A 17,822-nucleotide genomic window follows, 5' to 3' on the forward strand; every position below is an offset into this window, starting at 1 on the left:
CATACCAGGGCCAAATAGATAAGTAGGTGCAGACAAGATGAGGGCATGGATTTCTACTATGCTCTGTGACACACAGGCAGATATGAGCATGCATAAACAAATACAGTCCCATCTATCTATCTAGAATAAAACTTATGATAGTCATGATTCACCCAACACAGCAGCAGTTACTAATGAAGACAAACAAGATCCAAATATTCTTTCAAAAAGAAACAGTGGGGAGGAGGGTATTTAAATTGGCTACTGTGTCACAGCTCTCCAAACAGCCCCCTTTTTTTCTACGCCCATGCACAATTATATTAAGTAGGGCCAATAGGAACAAAGAAGAGGCAGGACCGAGGCTCCACCTCTCCCCGACTGCCTTCCTCTGAGCTTTTTAGATGTACATAATCCCTGAGTTGACCCAGAAAATAGGCAGTCGTTTCAAGATCTGATGCGGCAGTCTTTGTGCACACCGTCCCCGCTTGAGCATGAAGCGTAACCCTGTGGAATACACACTGTAATTTCAGAGGAGCTTTTTTTGCCTTGCAGAGGAGGAAAACTGTTTAAATAGACGGAGCCGAAGCAAAGTCGCGCAACTTTGTGAAAACGTAGCGGATACGGGTAAGTGATTTTTATCGGGTTTATTTGCAGGAGGAATTGGGGGTTTTGGTCTGTGGTGGTCTCCGGGGCTGCTGCTTGCTCGCTTGCTGCTCCATTGTTTGCATCCTCTGTTTCAAACTAACAAAATGCGATAATATAATACCACAGCGGGCAAGATTAATGAATGCTGAACATTTTAAAGCAATCGGGTGCAAAGTAATCGGATAAAAGCGAAGCGCCTTTTGTTGGATTTTCTGCCTTGTTAGAAATGTGGTGATTCAGCTGTTGGGGAGATGTTGCATGATGTCAGTGTTCTTTGTTGCAACCTTACGTGCGTAAAATGTAACAGATTTTTCTGCCTCAGCTGACATGCAACATGGATGGGATTTAAAGCGATGCATTAGGCGATGCACGCGTTTTTTATTCCGTTTTGTTGATCCCGTCGTGCATGAATTATCTGGTTGGGGGAAAAAAATACCCAAACAATGTATGTTAACCTGTAATTGCGACCTGGGCGTTCATTCCTTGGCACAAAGAGGGGAGGTTTTAGGAAGACTAAACACACGAGTGTGGTTTTCAGTGTTCGCCAATTGGCACAACAACCATGCAGATATTTCTTTTCTTCCTGGAGCGTTTCGGTGGTTTAACTTGAGGTGGATATGTGACATTACAAGGAAAATTGTGCCTTTATTTCTCACTGATGGTGAATTGTTTGGTCACTATCAGAGAAGTCAGTTCAGTATAATCTCTTGCACTGCACATCTGACACATGGCACCATTAACACAATTGCTGTGCATCTTATTAGCTGATAGTGGTTTAACTGGACAGCTACATATGCTCCTGCCATGTCAGCGTTGATCCAGCTGCACCTCCCCTTAAATGTTTCTAAACATCTTAACAGTGTCTCCTCTCTGCTCCTAGGCAGGAGGCATGGCAGACCATCTGATGATGCCCATGAATCACAGCTCAGCGGGCGCCAGTCTCCACGGTTACAGGATGGGCATGAATGGCGGCCTGCAGGCAGGTCACCAGCAGCATGCCAACCAGCAGGGCATGCGGGCGCTGCCCAACGGCCAGATGATGCACTACGGTGGCGCCCAGGCCAACATGGAGACGGCCATGAGGCAGCGGCAGGGCATGGTGGGTGGACCCATGAATGGACAGCTGAACGGGGCCCAGATGGGTCACCACCAGATGACCTCTGGTAACATGATGTACAACGGCCAGCCCCAGCAGCAGCAGCATCACCCTCAGCAGCAGCATCACATGCACCCACAGCAGCACCAACAACAGCACCAGCAACAAGCCCAGCACCCACAGCAGCAGCAGCAGCAACAACAGTTCATGAGCGGAGGGTTAACATCCCAGCAGCTTATGGCCAGCATGCAGCTGCAGAAACTCAACACCCAGTACCATGGACACCCACTGGGGCCTATGGGTGGGAACCACATGGGGCCCACCACCCAGTACCGCATGAACCCGGCCCAGTTGGCTAACATGCAGCACATGGCCGGACCAGCGCTGGCTCTGAACGGCATGGACGCAGATATGATTGACGAGGAGGTTCTGACCTCGCTGGTCATGGAGCTGGGCTTAGACCGGGTCCAGGAGCTGCCAGAACTCTTCCTGGGCCAGAATGAGTTTGACTTCATCTCAGACTTTGTCAGCAAACAGCAGCCCAGCACTGTTAGTTGCTGAGAGGACCTGATTTGCAAAGGGGCACAAACGGAGACGGAAGAATGAGAATTATCCAGGGTGGATGAAGAGCGCTCATCTCTTCACTTTTTATTTAGCGAGCACCGACCCTGTGCGACTAAGCAGTGTTGTGGCGCAGGTTGCTCAGAAGAGAACTATGGATATCCACAGGGAACACACAGTGCTTGAGTCTCACATGTGCCAGTGGCCAGAGGGTGGCTGGCTCCAAGGTTGAGTTCCACCTCTCCCATTTCCTGGACATGAATGTAATAAAGAAATGCTGAAAATCTTAAAAAGCCACTCTGAACAATGCTATGACACTGTGTAGCCTCAAAGCCTGGACTCCATGACAGTTTACCAGTACAAAGGTGTATTTATTTATTCCTATCTGAGAAAACTGATATAAAGAACAACCACCTTCTCTATTTTGGGATGTGGTTCTTATGATTTTTTTTTCTGAGAGTAGGATGGGGGAGAAAATTCAAATTAAGTTTTCTGCTCATGATTTTTTCCCATTCTATTTGGCCTAGTATTTAAATAAGCTCAGATGACAAGGTCATTTAAAGAAGAGCCTGTATTTTCTATCATAAGTCAGACACGATAGAAGTACAATGCTATCTCATTTGAATGGGAGCCTCATCCAGATTTAAAAAATGGTTCACTTTTGGTAAAGTGCTGCCTTTTTAGATGTGATGTTCTCAAAAAAAAAAAAACCTACTGCTTTTACTGTATGAAGCTGTATAACTCCAACGTGTCCACACTGTTGTGTTCTATTGGAGATGTAGAACCGCCTTAATCGCGCAGATTCTTATTTATTGGTTGTTTATATTGTCCCCTTTTTTGTGGTCAAGATGGGGGGGTGGTCTTTGTGAAGGGGGTTTTGAGGATCAATAAAGATGGCCTGGATAGAAATGTGGCCTGCTTTTCCATTCATTGCACAGTTCTTCCCCTCGGGCAGTGGAGAGAAAGCTGAGTGCTTAGGTTAACCTGTGGGTGAAGAGAAACCTCAGTTTCTCTCCAGTCTGGGATGGAAGCATTTAAACGGATGCAATATTTATGCTTTTTGAGAGGGATATATACTTGACTCCAAATCTCCTGGGTTTCCAGAATCCTATATTTTCCTCAATTTACTGTTGTAACTGCTAATAAGGCCACTGATGTCACTGATAGAGACATGATTGACACACGGTCACAGTGACATGTTTCTCTGCTGGTTAGCAAAGTATGAGCTGCATTACATGTCAGTGTGCATCTGATGTCACATCCCAGATAGTGATAACCAAATGTGATATGCTAGTCAACATTTGTTCTTGATGGTTATCCAAGCAAATGCCAAGCACTGACATTAGAGGCGGTTACAATTTAAGATATGCAGGCGAGATATTCATTTAAAGGTTGTTGGTGTTACAAAAGCAGCATCTGAATAACACTGGTTCCTCTGCAGCACCACAAACATTTGTTTCTTTTCTGTGTGTAAAGAGTTAATGCAAGTGTGTGTGTCCGTGTGTGGTTGGGGGAGGTGAAAATGACCAAAGAATGCTTACCTTGATGGGGGTTTAACTGACTTAAAAGCTCGTAAGCTCCTGACTCAAAGACAGCACCGCTTTTCCTCAGCTCACCCAGCGGATGGTCAGAGAAACTATCGGCTCTAAATAAAAACAAATGACTTATGCAAATTCAGATGAACCCCGCTCAGGTCTGAGCCACAACCAGTTGGAGGAGTAAAACAATTTTCCTCATATAATTGCATTCATTATGAAATGAGGGTAAAGAGATTGTCTGCGGTGGCTGAGTTTGTTGGATTGTTTTGTGCCTGCAGGCTATGAAAACGCTTGATTGAGGTCATGTTGGGAATGTCATCGCCGCGTCGAGCTTTTTCACATTGTCAACAAAGGCATCTTTAGTGAGTAACGGGGGGAAAATGAGAGCACTGTGGTTCAAAACCAAGAATAGTGTTTGCTGATTGCTCAATTTTTGACTCAACTCTGTTCTTAAAGCGGCATCATCTCCTCTCATTTGTCCAATTGTGTTAAAGGCCGTCGTGCTCGATGTAAAACACGGTATCATGGATGATCCAGCCTGAAATATCCTGGCCTGAATGTGGGCTTGTTTCAAGTAACAGAGACTGCTTAAGGGTGTGTGTATGTGTGTGTGTGTGTGTGTGGATTTTCTTGGCTTTGCACTGTCAAGAGAATGGCTTATAAGTAGGCCAACAGCCTTGGCACAGTGCTTAGTAACGGTTGCAGGTCCCTTGCCCAATGCCAATCTGGTGAGATGGTCTTCTGGTGTGTGGCACATGGGGCACGTTGGCACTCTGTCAGAGCTCTGTCTCCTCATATATCTCATAATTGTATGCTGCACTGCGAGCTCCTTCTTTAGCCCCAATTAAATGCATGTTTTTTTGTGTCTTGATTGTGACTCCATAGACGAAATGGTTAACTACGCTAAACAGCCCTGTTTGCTCTCCCAATCCCTTGTTATGACTGCCGCCCGCCTCACAGAGGCCCGTCTAGACGCATGCTAAGCAGGGTGGGACACTCTGAGACGTTTACAGTTACTTCTGTTTTTCTTACTCTCGTTCTCAGCCCACCCACAGCAACTACTCAATACAACACTGTTGTCTTCCTGTGGCGGTGTGCTGTTTTCTCAATATAAGTCAGAGACCAAAAGCCACATTCTGATAGAGAGGCAGACATGCAAAGTGAAAAAGACGAGACATAAGAAGAGGGGAGGGAAAATGTCAGGATCTCTTCAGCTGAAAATTAGAAATTAGGTGGAGGGTTTTTTAGTTTTGTTGTGGTCCCTGGGGATTTCTTAGCTGGGTTTTCCCACAAGTCTTTTATGATTCCATTTAAAACCCTTCACGCGAGGTATGTTAAATGCAATCCAGATAACATTCCTCTCCTCTGCCACATATCTGTGTATACATACTGTATGTATCTGTACATTGAGCAGTGTCTAGTTTTCTGTTTCCAGGCTTTGGTCCAGCTGGTGCCAAGCCTGCGCTCGTGGTAATCTCAGGCCGTAGCGCCAATGATGGATAGGTGGTCATTTGCCGTTGTCACGCATGGCCAGGTCTTCACATGCGTACACACTCACAGCATCAGCACACAGTCTGATCAAACAGGCTAACAGGGATACCTCGCTATCAGTGTGGAGCCAGGGGAAGATAAAGGGTTTAAATCTCATCTGTGGTCATTGTGATCATTACACTACCAGTATGTTGGTAGATTATGGTGGATCCATTAGTGGTGTCAATGAGGGAAAGAACATCCAGAAAATATCACTTAAAGGTTCAGTGGGAAAGATTTAGGGGGATTTAGTGGCAGCTAGTGGTGAGGATTGCAGAGTGCAACTGGCTGACACTTCTCCTGGTTGGAATTCCTTCAGTGTTCATTGTTCAAAGGGGCTGCAGAGGTTTTCACCTCTCCAAACAAAGAACTAGGGGTCTCATTTATAAACATTGGGTAGACACAAAATGAGGTGTGAAAGAGGCAAATGCCACCTCCCATGCAAAAGTTGTGATCTATAAAAACAGACTTGATGAGAGAAACTTTGACCCATGCTTGCAAACACTTTGGAGACAGGAAACTGGTGACTCAGATGGTGAAGGGGAGGCCTGATTTTAGAAACTGATGACTATTTTTGGTGCAAACTATTATGGCTTTTGACAATTTTGACAATAGGTACAATTTTAGAATGGATCCTATGCGTTGTTTTATAAATGAGACCCCCAGGTGATTATAATTGGTTTAAAACACTGAATAAATCAGTGTCATGTCACAACTCAGTGTTTTTCCGACAATATTTGGCACGTCGCAGGTGGCCAGCTTGCCCTTATTTTCTCTGATAACGTAAAATCCAGACGTTCAGGAGGTTTTTATTGGTAGCAAAATTGTCTGCAGAGATCTTTTCCTCTCCAAAACAAACAGACCCAGTGATTAAAGCTGGTAAAAATGCTGAAGAAAGAAGTTTAACACTAAAAAAATCTGTTTTTCCAATGCCCTCGCCACGTAGGGGCTGCTAACTACGGTGGCCGATGCTAAAATGCAAATGATCACATGTAGAGCCAGTGTTTGGTTTGTTTGCTACTGTAAAAACATGGCGGTGCATTGTTATGATCTCAATAGAGGAGGACTCACTCTAAGATAACAAAAACACAAAGATTCTTTTTTTTTTAGGTGATAGTACACTAAAGAAAATATTCCATTTCTACCAACACACTAGACCTTTAAATAAAAAATCACTTTAAATTTGTAATTTCGAAACAGGTATGACTGAACTAAGCATTACCTTTCAAACTCTGAGATGGTATTAAAAGGACTCATGTCAAGAATCCCCCAGTGTGAGTAACTGTAAAGCAAAGAGTGAAATACACAACGAAAGTGAGAAACAAAGTGAGAAGAAAACTCGAGTTTCCCAGATGAGAGGATGAGTTATTTATTGACAACAAGGTGCACGTTTCTATCTGTGTGTGTGTGTGTATATTGTGTGAAGAGGGCACATGTTTGAACCTGTTTGCTTTAACAAGAGAGGTTGGAGGTTTTTGGCATGTTTTGTGTTAACCTTGTGTGTGTGTGGCTGTGTGTAGTGGTGTATGAGTGTGCGCGTGAGCCGGCAGGGGGCAAATAAACAGCAAATCCCTCAGGGCAGGGTTCATCCAGTGGACATGTTACTCAAGCCAAACTTCCTGATTTTCTAGCTGAACAGTTACCTTGCATCTCCACCTGACGTGCAGTCTTATTGGACCCCGCTCTCCCCCTCCCCGCGCATCGAGTTGCCATCGTAAAAACACAAACATCTCACGGATATTTCAATTCAACAGGCTTTGTCTAGAAAACATCAGTTGTTGCACTGTTGAATCCCGCTCCCGGGCTTTTTAGTAAAGCTCAGCGTCTTCTGAGCAGCAAAACCTTTCCTCTCTTTTGCACACGAGGGAAAAAGCAATATAATCACATCACACTTTCTTTCCCAGAGCCACATAGTTTAGCCGGGTCTCGGTAATTGTTTTGTTTTCCATATGAATCCTGCTGAGGAGGCTTTTAAATGCAGCCATGTACCTTGTAAATGCAGCCTCCAGAGGTAAGTTGCTGATTTTGGCATGTCGGGGCAGGTGACACAGGGGTTGCCTAGTGACTAGCAACTCCTCCTCCGACCCCCCTCCCCAAATCTGGGGTTGAATGGTTTGCCAGCTCTTTGAAGTAGAAGGAGGGGGTGTAAATAATTTATTTTCCTGCGCACAGCTGACACTTCTCCGTCGAAGCGGCTCAAACACATTGTGGAGTCCCAACAATGTCTAAAGGTGGTAAATATTTAAGGGCTGTGTGATTTACACAGTTGAGCCAAACTGAGCAGAGTTGCGGTTTCGCAACAGTGGCAGAAAGTTAACCTGGGTGTCAGCGCATAGAGCTAAAATGTTATATTGTTCCTTCCTTTTTTTAACTGCACGCATTACCAAATGAAAAGTGTTTTATCGTGCATTTCAAACTGATTCTGCTACAGGAATACGCTTTAATTATCCCTCCTTTTACCCGCTCCTTTGTTTTGTTGTTCAATGTGTCAAAATCTGCCAAGCATGGTACAGGGGAATACTAACATTTAACAGCAACACTTGTGCAAAGTAATACAATCCGAAACAAAAGCAAATAGTACCCATTTGAAACTTAAAATGTTTCATCGTTGTTGACAAAGTGTCGGCGAGATACTCCTGTCATGACACTTGACTACTCTGCAGTATCTCAAGTGTATCTGACAGTCTCAGTGAAGAGCACCGTAAGCCTCACAAAAGGTTTCATTTTGTTGCAAAGCTTTTTCAGAAGTTCATATTGTGTTCACCTCCTGTACTGGCAATTTTACTTGACTCCGGCTCGTTTAATGTGAGCAGGGAAATTATGCGGTGCTGCCTGGGAGAGTTACAGGTTCATAGGTTAGAATAGAGGGAAACAGTATTAGCACAGGCTATGTTCTGTACACAGTGTCTTTGTGAGCAGGGCTTTAAGCCTGCGTGCTAATCTGGCTACAGTGGCAAGCACATGCTACCAGAGACAGAATAACAGGCTATAGGCTGGGGGTGGAATTAATACAAGAGAGCAGTTCTTGTGAGGCTTTACAAGTGTTATCCTGCTGGTAGAATATCCATGTACTGTAATATCTATGTGTTAATGGCAGGGAGAATCACATACATGTCATAATCACCTGCGTATTTGTTGTTGTTTTTTGGGTGTGTTTATGTGTGATCCATGTTCTTTGCATTTGTTGAAAGATAATACCCACGCTGCCGTGTGACAAACATTTTCCTTGTAGGAAAGTCCTGACATTAGCCGGCCCACACCATCTGTAGGCACGAGGCTCACAGGGAAAGCGTGTTGGGTTGAGTGCTGTCAAGGCAGCGTTCTTAGCAGATTTTATCTCCCAATCAAAAGTCACTGGAGACAAGCAGGCGAATCAGGTCAGTAGCCTCATTTGTGGAAGGTGATGAAATCAGATTTTTAGTAAAATTTGTCACAAAGCATGGCTGTCTGTGTCATGTAAGACAAACTTTTTTTTGGGTTCAAAGATTCAATGTGTAGGAATGGAGCATAATACTGTAAAATATGAATTTTTTTTAGTGTATAATCACCTGAAAACAGGAACCATCATGTTTTGTTATAATTAACCTTTTATTATTTACATTGGACGGGGTTCCTTGTCTACGGGCATCACTGTGTTGTATTGTCATATTTTTACAGTAGCCCAGAATGGAAGAACCAAACACTGGCTCTAGGGCCATTTGTGTTTTTGTGTTAGATAGAGCGTCAGAGAAACACATCTTTTTAACATGAATTTGCTTTACTCAGTGTTTTTACCAGTTTAAATCAGCTGGTCCATTTGTTCTGGAGAGGAAGAGACCTCTGCGGATAATTTGGCTCCCAGTGAAAACCTCCTGAACCATGGAAAATGAAGGAATTCTAACCAGAAGATTCAGCTGGTTGCAATTTGTAATCCTCACCACTAGATGGCACTAATCCTCCTAAATCTTAGGGTGCTTTCACACTTGTCCTGTTTGGTTCAGTTCAATTGAGCTCAAGTTTGTTTGCCCCCTAAGTGCAGTTTGTTTGAGCAGGTGTGAACACAGCAATCACACTCGGGTGTGCACCAAAACAACCGGACCAAGACCACCTCTTCAAGAAGGTCTCGGTCCGGTTACAAACAAACTCTGGTGCAGTTCTTCTGTGGTGAGAACGTGTTCCGACCTGGATGTGAACCAACTGCAGTCACATGACACGTTGTTTGGGTTAAACATGAGCATGTTACAGTCCTGGAGGATTATTAATGTGCACCTCCTCCTGTACTGCCTTAATATGCACATTCAGCACATCCAATGCATCAAAACATTGTTTTCTAGTTGGAGCCGCGCCTCGTTTTCAAACTGTATGGTTTGACTAAAATGAACAATGACAGCAATATAGTCCACGATGAGCAGCGCTAAAATCAACCTGCGTAGTTGTCCCTCCATTGTGACATTAGAAAGTGTCACATTTATCTTGCAAGTGGACTCTTCTTCAACATTTGGTTTACTTCCTGGATTTTTCCCACATGGAAATTCTGACCAATCAAGAGCAGCTTTCTCACACAAAGAATTTTATCTGGCCCGCTGGTAAATGCTGACATGAGAGCACGAACTCTAGGCAATTATGGAACTTCGTAACAAAATTAGTCGCTGATTCGGACCAAAGCAAGACAACTCTAGGTCTGAAAGCACCCTTACACACCGGACCTTTAAAAAAGTAAGTAAGTAAAAGTAGGGAGTACTTTCCTGAGTTGTCATGCTTCCTTTGAAGTGTGATCTAGCGCTGCAGTGTTTAGTCAATGAATCGATTGGCCGATTGACAGAAAACAATTTGGCATTTTGGTAACTGGATAATAATTTAAGTAATTTTTTAAGCAAAAATTTAAGCCAAACATTTGCTGATTTATTTCATGCAGCTTAAAGGTCAAGTGTTTAGGATTTAGTGGCATCTAGTGATGAGGTTGCAGATTGCAACCAACTGGACCTTTAAATGTGAAAATGATGCTTGATGCTTTTCTTCGTCATACATGATAACAAAATGAATACCTTTGGATTTTTGGACTGTTGATCAGACAAAATAAACCTTGGGCTCTCTGAAATTAAGCTTCACAGAGCATGTCTCACTATTTTTATTTTGACATTTTATTGACAAAACAATTAATCGAGAAAGTGAGGTGTCTATTTTTTCTACACTGCTGGTGGAGTTAATCCCAGTACAGATGGAATGGCAGTGACACCAAATAAAACATTACAGCTTACACGGGGACATAACTGCAAAGATTAAAAACTTTTTGTGTGTCTATCAACTGCCAGATTTTGGGAAGAAGTTTGCAGCCTAATTTTTTTGATGCTCTGGTGATAATTCTGTTCATTATCTTTGCTGTGTGCCTGGAAGTGTTTCTATAGCAGACAGTAATCGATAGTGACAGGATGCTCTGGATTATGGCTGTGTAATATTGGACCAGTAGACCCTGCCTGACAGTGTTTCTTGACTTGTCTCAGGAAATGAAGTCTCTGTCGGGCTTTTCGTATTTGATGATTAGTGTTGAGGTTCCATTTCAGGTTATTGCTAATATTTGTGCCAAGAAACTTATAGTCTGAGTCGGTTATTGTAACTGGTTGGCTGTCGATGGGAATAGGTGCTTTTATTGATTGTTATGTTCGGACCAGGTCATATTACCTGCACCATTTGACTGGCCTCTCTACCCAGCTTCATCGTCCTTCAAGTAGTATCATCTGCGTATTTCAGAATCCTGATGGAGGCTGATTATGATCTGAAATTACTGGTAAGGAGAGAGACACACAGCGCAGACAGGACACATCCCTGTGGCATCCCCATGTTGGTGGTCAGGGGACGGAAAGTGATGTTATTGAATCTGACCACTTGGCTCCTATCCTTGAGAAAATCCAGGACCCAGAGGCACAATGAGATGTTAATGTTCATATCCTGGAGTTTCCTGAATAGCTTCAGAAGGCTGACAATATTAAAAGCGGACCTGAAATCGATGAACAGAATTCTTGCGCAGGCATATTTGGACTCAAGATGTTGGAGGGTGAAGTGCGGTGCCAGGTTGACTTCATCGTCTGTGGACTGATTAGGTCGATATGCAGGCTGTAGTGGGTCCATCAGGTGGGATGTGACTGATTTCACCTCTTCAACTCCCCATTCACAACCATTCTTTTTCTTTTTAAGGGGTGCAGGGGATCTTTAGGGGGAGTTTATAAACCAACAATATATGACACATAGAGGTGACATCATCTGAAAGCAGGGAATAGAGCATTATGATGGAAGTATACGATGGCCATCCCCATGCTCAATCATGTCTCATAAGTTGTTGCAGCAATTTTTGGGTTGATACCATTTGTGACACAGATTTAAGGCTAAATATAAGCTTTTTTTAATCAACTGTGAATTGACGAAATGGTAAAAAGATTTAGAGATATCTGTACGAATTTTTTTGGCAATTGGATGGCAATCACTTCTGATCTGGAAACTGCTAAGAAACCCTCTTGTTGTCAATGTATCTGAGGAAGTCAAACATCTTCTGAATGCTTGAGGTCTCTGGTTTGTGGCTGTGAAGTTTCACGAGGCTGTGACCATGCTAGAGCCCCCAGTAGGTCATTTTATACAGTGAAGTTTCTAAAAACTGTTCTAGCTACAATCAAATGGCTAATATGGAGGCTAACATTATCACATACAAATAAAACTGGGCTGATTTAATTCACAAGAGTCTGAGCTTTCTAATCATATCCAAGTTGATTCCATGTAATTCCAACACTGTCAATGGACTTCAGTATCCAGAAATATAACAACACATTTGCACTGCATGCAAAAAAAACCTGCATAGTATTTGTCCCAAACTGTTTGGGACTAGCACAAAGTAGGCATGTGAATGAAGAGGGGACTCATGGGTATCCGCACAACCCATTGCTGTTAAGATATCTTGAGGTCATCAGTCAAAGGGCCCCTGTGAAAATGGCCATATTTGTTTTTCCCTCACCAAAATCTGGCCTAAATTTATTTATTTATTTAACCGATTTCCCTTCAAGCTGGCATGACATGGTTGGCACCAATGGATTCCTTGGGTCCTCTAGTTTCATATGATGCAAGTATGGTTATAATGGTAGAGTTTTTGAAAGAGGCTGGCTTTTTTTGCAGGTTTTTAAAACATGGGAAAACCCGCTGAAAAATAGTTTAAGACTCCTTTCCCTTTGCCAGTACACCAGAGCTGTGTACATGGCTCTACAGAAGAAGAGTGAGTCTTTATTTGTGCTTTTTCACCCTTCATGGACAGGCTGGAAAACAGGTTAGTAAACAATAGAAAGCAGCATTTTAAACATCTCTTACTTATTCAGTGTCTTTTTCAAATTCACGTCATCACTGCATCTCTCCACTGAAGGGGCGAAAATTAATGCATTCACCGAGGTGTTGTTTTTCCATCAATGCCAATGGTGCAACTGATAAATACCTGTGACTACTGCAGTCATTTGACGCAGGTGTGAATGCCGATTATAACCTTTCCTATACCATTAAAAAGCAAGATGTTGGCGGGAGTTTAGCGAGTGTTTTTGTTGTTGTTTTTTTGGTAAAGACTGTGGCCAGTTGGTCTGAACATTGTTAAGGTAAGAAAAATGGGGTGATTGATAATGGAAACATTATTAGCTGCAGCCCTAGTGTGGTCACATACATCCTTCATTTTTGGGTTACATAAACCCCCAGAGGTTTTGTCTCATGACTAACCAATAACAGACAAAAGTGTCCCATACTGCAGAAGAATGTTGTATGTTGAACTCCCTGCAGGGCAAAATAAAGCTAGAACATATAGACATGAATAAATAATAATAAGAAACCCTGACAGTTAGTTTGTCGGTCCTCACAACTCTTGAAGGAATTAGATCGTGCATTTATTGCACAGCCTGGAAATATAATCCAAAGATCAACCTGACAAAGAAATTCAAGCACATTCTTTTATAACTGAGGGCTTTATAGACACACAGAGACCTGAGGCCAGCAGGATGCTCACCCCAAAGCACCTCAACTGTCAGCCCAAAAGGCATGCTGGGAATTCTGGTATCAGCTGGGGAGAAAGTGATGGACTGAGCACCTTATTTTTGTGTTGCTTCTCTCCTGCCGTGCCCGCACTTGTCTGCAGATTACAATGTGCCAGGCTGGTTCTGCAGAGAATATGGTATTTCCATGCCATATCATGACACTTGAAGCAAAGATCTGAGAGTCGGTTTTTTTCCTCACAGTTATGACTGCTCTGCAAGCCCGCAAAACTTCCTTTCATGCATACTGAAACTGTCTCACTGCTCTATATGGTGTTTGACTGTTGAGGCAAACACACTGGATGACTCAGGAGCAGTGCACAGCATTGTTGGTAAATATCAGGGGAAGAATTCCCCCAAAGGTGCTGAATACCACTGTATGTCATAACAATAAAGATAACCTATCTTGCTTGTGTGTTTTCAGACAACCCAGCCAGTCATGTTGAATATTCACCTCAATACTTTAACACCTTTGCCTGCTGCCCTTTCAGCAACACAAGAATGGCGCCTGATAAAAATCACTGTAGATTTAGGCGCTTGAGTAAAAACCCGCTTCACAACCTTCACAAACACAATATGAAGCACAAGGAGCTGTTATTTCTATAAATAGCACTGGCTTCATGCACAACACTTTGGCTACTATTACACATCAACAAGCACAGGCATCAGCCACGAGCTCTGAGCTTGTCACATGTGCCTGAGCATAACACACAGCACAGATTGTGAGTATGTGTCATATGCTCACACACAGAGAAACGCATTCATACTCGTCCATGTCAGTTAGAATCGGTGGGTTTGGTCACTGTTTTTCGACCTAACGTGATATGTTTTCCTGTTTTCGCAGGGAGGATGTGGTTAAGATTTTCTGTCTTCTGTTGAGTTGCTTCGGCAGACACAAGTAATTTTTCGCCCACAAGCTTAATAGCCCACTCATGTACTGACAGAAACAATGACAGCAATATTTACCAGAAGCAGCACGAACAATAGGTTAAGATAATCATAAAAGAGGAGGTCTTTAAATATTGGAGAACACGTTAAAATAACTGCAAAGCAATACAGGAGAAAATACTGACGCTGGAGCAACAAAATCACAACAACCACATGATAAAATCTTTACGTGGTATAAAAATATCACTGAGATTATCATGCTGACTCTACCAGATGGAGATATGGCCACCCATGGCAGTGCATGTCAGTGAGTCCCAAGGAGAAACAGCAAGGAGACATGACTGCAAAAAGGTAAATGAGGCTGTGCTGCCCCCTGTTGGTGAACTACTGTAAATAAAATTAAAAAAAATCCCAGTACATGGCAGTAAATGTATTCTTCAAAACATTGAAACCACTGACCGGTGAAGTGAATAACATTGACTGACTTGTCTGAGTGCAATGTTCTGCTGGGAAACCTCGGGTGCTGACATTCATGTGGAGCCAACTGACACGTACCATCCACCAAAACACTGTTGCAGACCAAGTACACCCACTCATGGCAACGGCACTGCTCCGAAATCAGGCAACGGGCCATGCCACACCGCACAAGCTGCTCAGGAATGGCCTAAGGGACGTGACAAAGAGCTCAAGGTATACAAATTCCCGAATTCAATCTGATCAAGCACCCATGGGACGTGCAGGCACCCCACCTTGAAACCCACAGGACTGGAAGGATCTGCAGCCAATGCCAGACACCACAGGACACCCTTAGAGGTTCTGTGTTCCTGCCTCAACAGGTCAGAGACCCCACTACGGACTTGGCTCTGACTTGTCGAGGCATGGACTCAGGACCTTTGAGGTATCAGCACGTCCCACAGATGGTTGATCAGATCGGGATCTGGGTCAGGTCGAGGCCTTGAGTTCTTTGTCACGTTCGTCGGGCTCTTCCTGAGCACCTTGTCGCATTCCTCAGGTCCTTCCTGAGCACTTTTTGTGGTGTGGAATAGCGTGTGGTCCTGCTGGTAGGGCGGCCACTGCTATCAGTGAGTGTCGTTGCCATGAGGGGGTGTAATTGATCTGCAGCAACGTTATTGTGGGTGGTACGTGTCAAGTGGCATCCACATGAATGTCAGCACCCAAGGTTTTCCAAGCGGAACGTTGCAGTGTAACAAGATGATCAATGTGATCACTTCACCTGTCAGTGGTTTGAATGTTGTGGATGTAGACAACCTCAAAATGTCAGACTTGTCAAACCTACATTTGTATGAGGCATATCATAAGTCTATATGAAAAGGTCAGGCAATTAAAAGCACATAGATAACGTACTAATTGAAATATATGTGGAAAAGTTATGTAAACACGAGTGTAAACGCGATGTAATCACAAATCATAGCTTTAAAGGCTGATGTTGCAGAACAAAAAGGCAGAGAAGATGAATTATTATATATTTATTGAACAAATTGCTGTTAAGTATGATAGGGCTCTCCATGTAGGAACTCTAATAATATAGTATAAAAATTAAAAAAGTACAAATAACAAAGACAAGACAAGGCATTGTAAACAACATCCAGAATAAGAATAAAGAAACAGATTTCCTCATGGCAGTATTTTCAGAATAAAGTTTTTTCTTGTTTCCTTTCATAAAACGTGTTCTTCTCATAATTAATATCGTTGTAGATGCAAAATCCTGCCTCAAACTGAGACGTTAACCAGAAGCCTTCCCAACTCTTGGGACGAATGTAGTGTTTTCTCTGCTTCCTTTAGGGTTCTTTTAGCATATTCCACACAAACCATCGAAAAAGGCAAAAATACATGTCCATATATCCATAAAGTACAAAATATGAAATGTACAGAATAAATGTAACATAATAAAAGCAGGCCCAAAAAAAGCCTTTTACAGTTAAGATGGCCACATATGACTCTTCAAGTTATACTGAAATGCAAAACTGGTGACGGACAAGTGGGTGATCCTACGTATCCCATGCTGCCTTAAGGCTGGATTGTGCTACACAAAATAAACATTCCTCATTGGATGAGGTCAGGACAGGGTTATGTAATACCAGATATGGTGGTCTGATGGAAGTCGCTACATGTAGATGGTCAGTATACGTCCGATATGCAGTGCATGATATACTGATCCTAGAACGGAGAGATGCGGGTGGAGTTTAGTCCTTTGGAAGGCTGCGATGGTCGGCTGACCTCCTCAAGCCCGCTTGAGCTTGTCGATGTGGAAGGTGAGTTTGAGGGCGGGACCGAGTTTCAAGCCCATGTATTTCATCATCATGTCGCTGCGCAGCAACAGGAGCGCTTTGCCGTCAATCTCCTGCAGCAGAGGGAGGGAGGGGGAATTAAAACAACTGTTTGTTTTTTTAACTGTCTTTTTTTTAGCAAAGCTGTTAGTCGCTCCATGTTCTATACTGTTCGCTAGTTACTGTGCAGAGGTTTGGGGCAACAACTACATAAGAACAATTCATCCATTACTTGCTTTGCAGAAGAAAGCAATTTGGGTCATTCATAAGGCAGGATGTAGGGATTATACAAACTCATTATTGCCTCTGTCTCTCTTTATGTATCATTTTGTCATATGAATTACTGTAAATTTATCATGTTGATCTGTTCTGTATGACTTCTATTGGACGTCAGTCCGTCCTGTAAGAGGGATCCTTCCTCAGTTGCTCCTCCTGAGGTTTCTACCATTTTTTCCCCCGTTAAAGTTTTTTTGGAGGGGAGTTTTTCCTTATCCGCTGTGAGGGTCTAAAAGGACAGAGGGATGTTGTATGCTGTAAAGCCCTCTGAGGCAAAATGTGATTTGTGATATTGGGCTTTATAAATAAAATTGAGTTTAACTGAATTTAAAGACAGCACAAATAATATTTAAAGGAAAAAACAATTTACTACCAGTAAATATTCAAAAATTATTTATCGAAAGGCAAGGACATTATAACTTAAGGGGAAAATTATTTTTTTAAGACTATCTGTGTGACATACAGACATAAACCAGTTTAAAAAGGATTAGGAGATGATTTTAAGAAGGTACAAGAATGAAGAATGTGTTTGACTATCAGCAGGTGTTAACTCTTAACTCTATTTATAGCCATCAGTTTTGAGTATGTGTATATATACATAGCTTGTGTGTATATACATAGCTTGTGTATATATACATAGCTAGTGTATATGTGCATAGTTTGTGTAGACATACACATAATTTGATGAAGAAAAACACGTCATGATTGGAAAAGGATATAAAGATGAGATTTTTTTCTTTAATAAGGTAGGTATATAGGAATTTTTGTAATTTTATATCTTGCTGAAATATTATTGGTAATTAATTTAATATATTAGAATAGGTCTAGGAGAATTAATTACTGTACAGCTTCATATTGATGGGGAGCTACATAATTGACTATTATTAATTTATGGAGAAGGGATGGGAATAAGTAAGTTTGTACTTCCCCCCACTCCTTTTTGGACATGTAAATCAAATCATTATATGTTGTTTTGGTAAATGGTATAGCGCCT

The 17,822-nt window shown here is 42.5% G+C and overlaps 2 protein-coding genes across 9 annotated transcripts in view; one reads left to right on the forward strand and one right to left on the reverse strand.

Moving 5' to 3' along the window:
- The first annotated feature begins 355 nt into the window (after positions 1-355).
- On the forward strand, positions 356-3,521 carry cited4b (Cbp/p300-interacting transactivator, with Glu/Asp-rich carboxy-terminal domain, 4b). 2 transcript variants are annotated; one of them, XM_049583255.1, is made up of 2 exons: positions 356-603; positions 1,509-3,521. In XM_049583255.1, the coding sequence occupies exon 2, from the start codon at positions 1,514-1,516 to the stop codon at positions 2,279-2,281; it is 768 nt and encodes a 255-aa protein (XP_049439212.1). In that variant the 5' UTR covers positions 356-603; positions 1,509-1,513; the 3' UTR covers positions 2,282-3,521. The 2 variants fall into 2 exon arrangements, with proteins under 2 accessions (XP_049439212.1, XP_049439211.1); XM_049583254.1 differs by having other exon boundaries at positions 359-603; positions 1,505-3,514.
- Positions 3,522-15,748: 12,227 nt separating this feature from the next.
- Positions 15,749-17,822, reverse strand: part of LOC125892904 (polycomb protein SCMH1) — an 87,006-nt gene continuing 84,932 nt past the window's right edge. For all 7 annotated transcript variants that reach the window (XM_049583238.1, XM_049583239.1, XM_049583237.1 and 4 more), the window contains one exon: positions 15,749-16,626. In XM_049583238.1, the coding sequence (XP_049439195.1) occupies positions 16,507-16,626 (120 nt within the window). In that variant the 3' untranslated portion in view covers positions 15,749-16,506. The remainder of the gene's footprint in view (positions 16,627-17,822) is intronic.

The sequence above is a fragment of the Epinephelus fuscoguttatus genome, linkage group LG8 (assembly GCF_011397635.1).
Source record: "Epinephelus fuscoguttatus linkage group LG8, E.fuscoguttatus.final_Chr_v1".
Taxonomy (NCBI): domain Eukaryota; kingdom Metazoa; phylum Chordata; class Actinopteri; order Perciformes; family Serranidae; genus Epinephelus; species Epinephelus fuscoguttatus.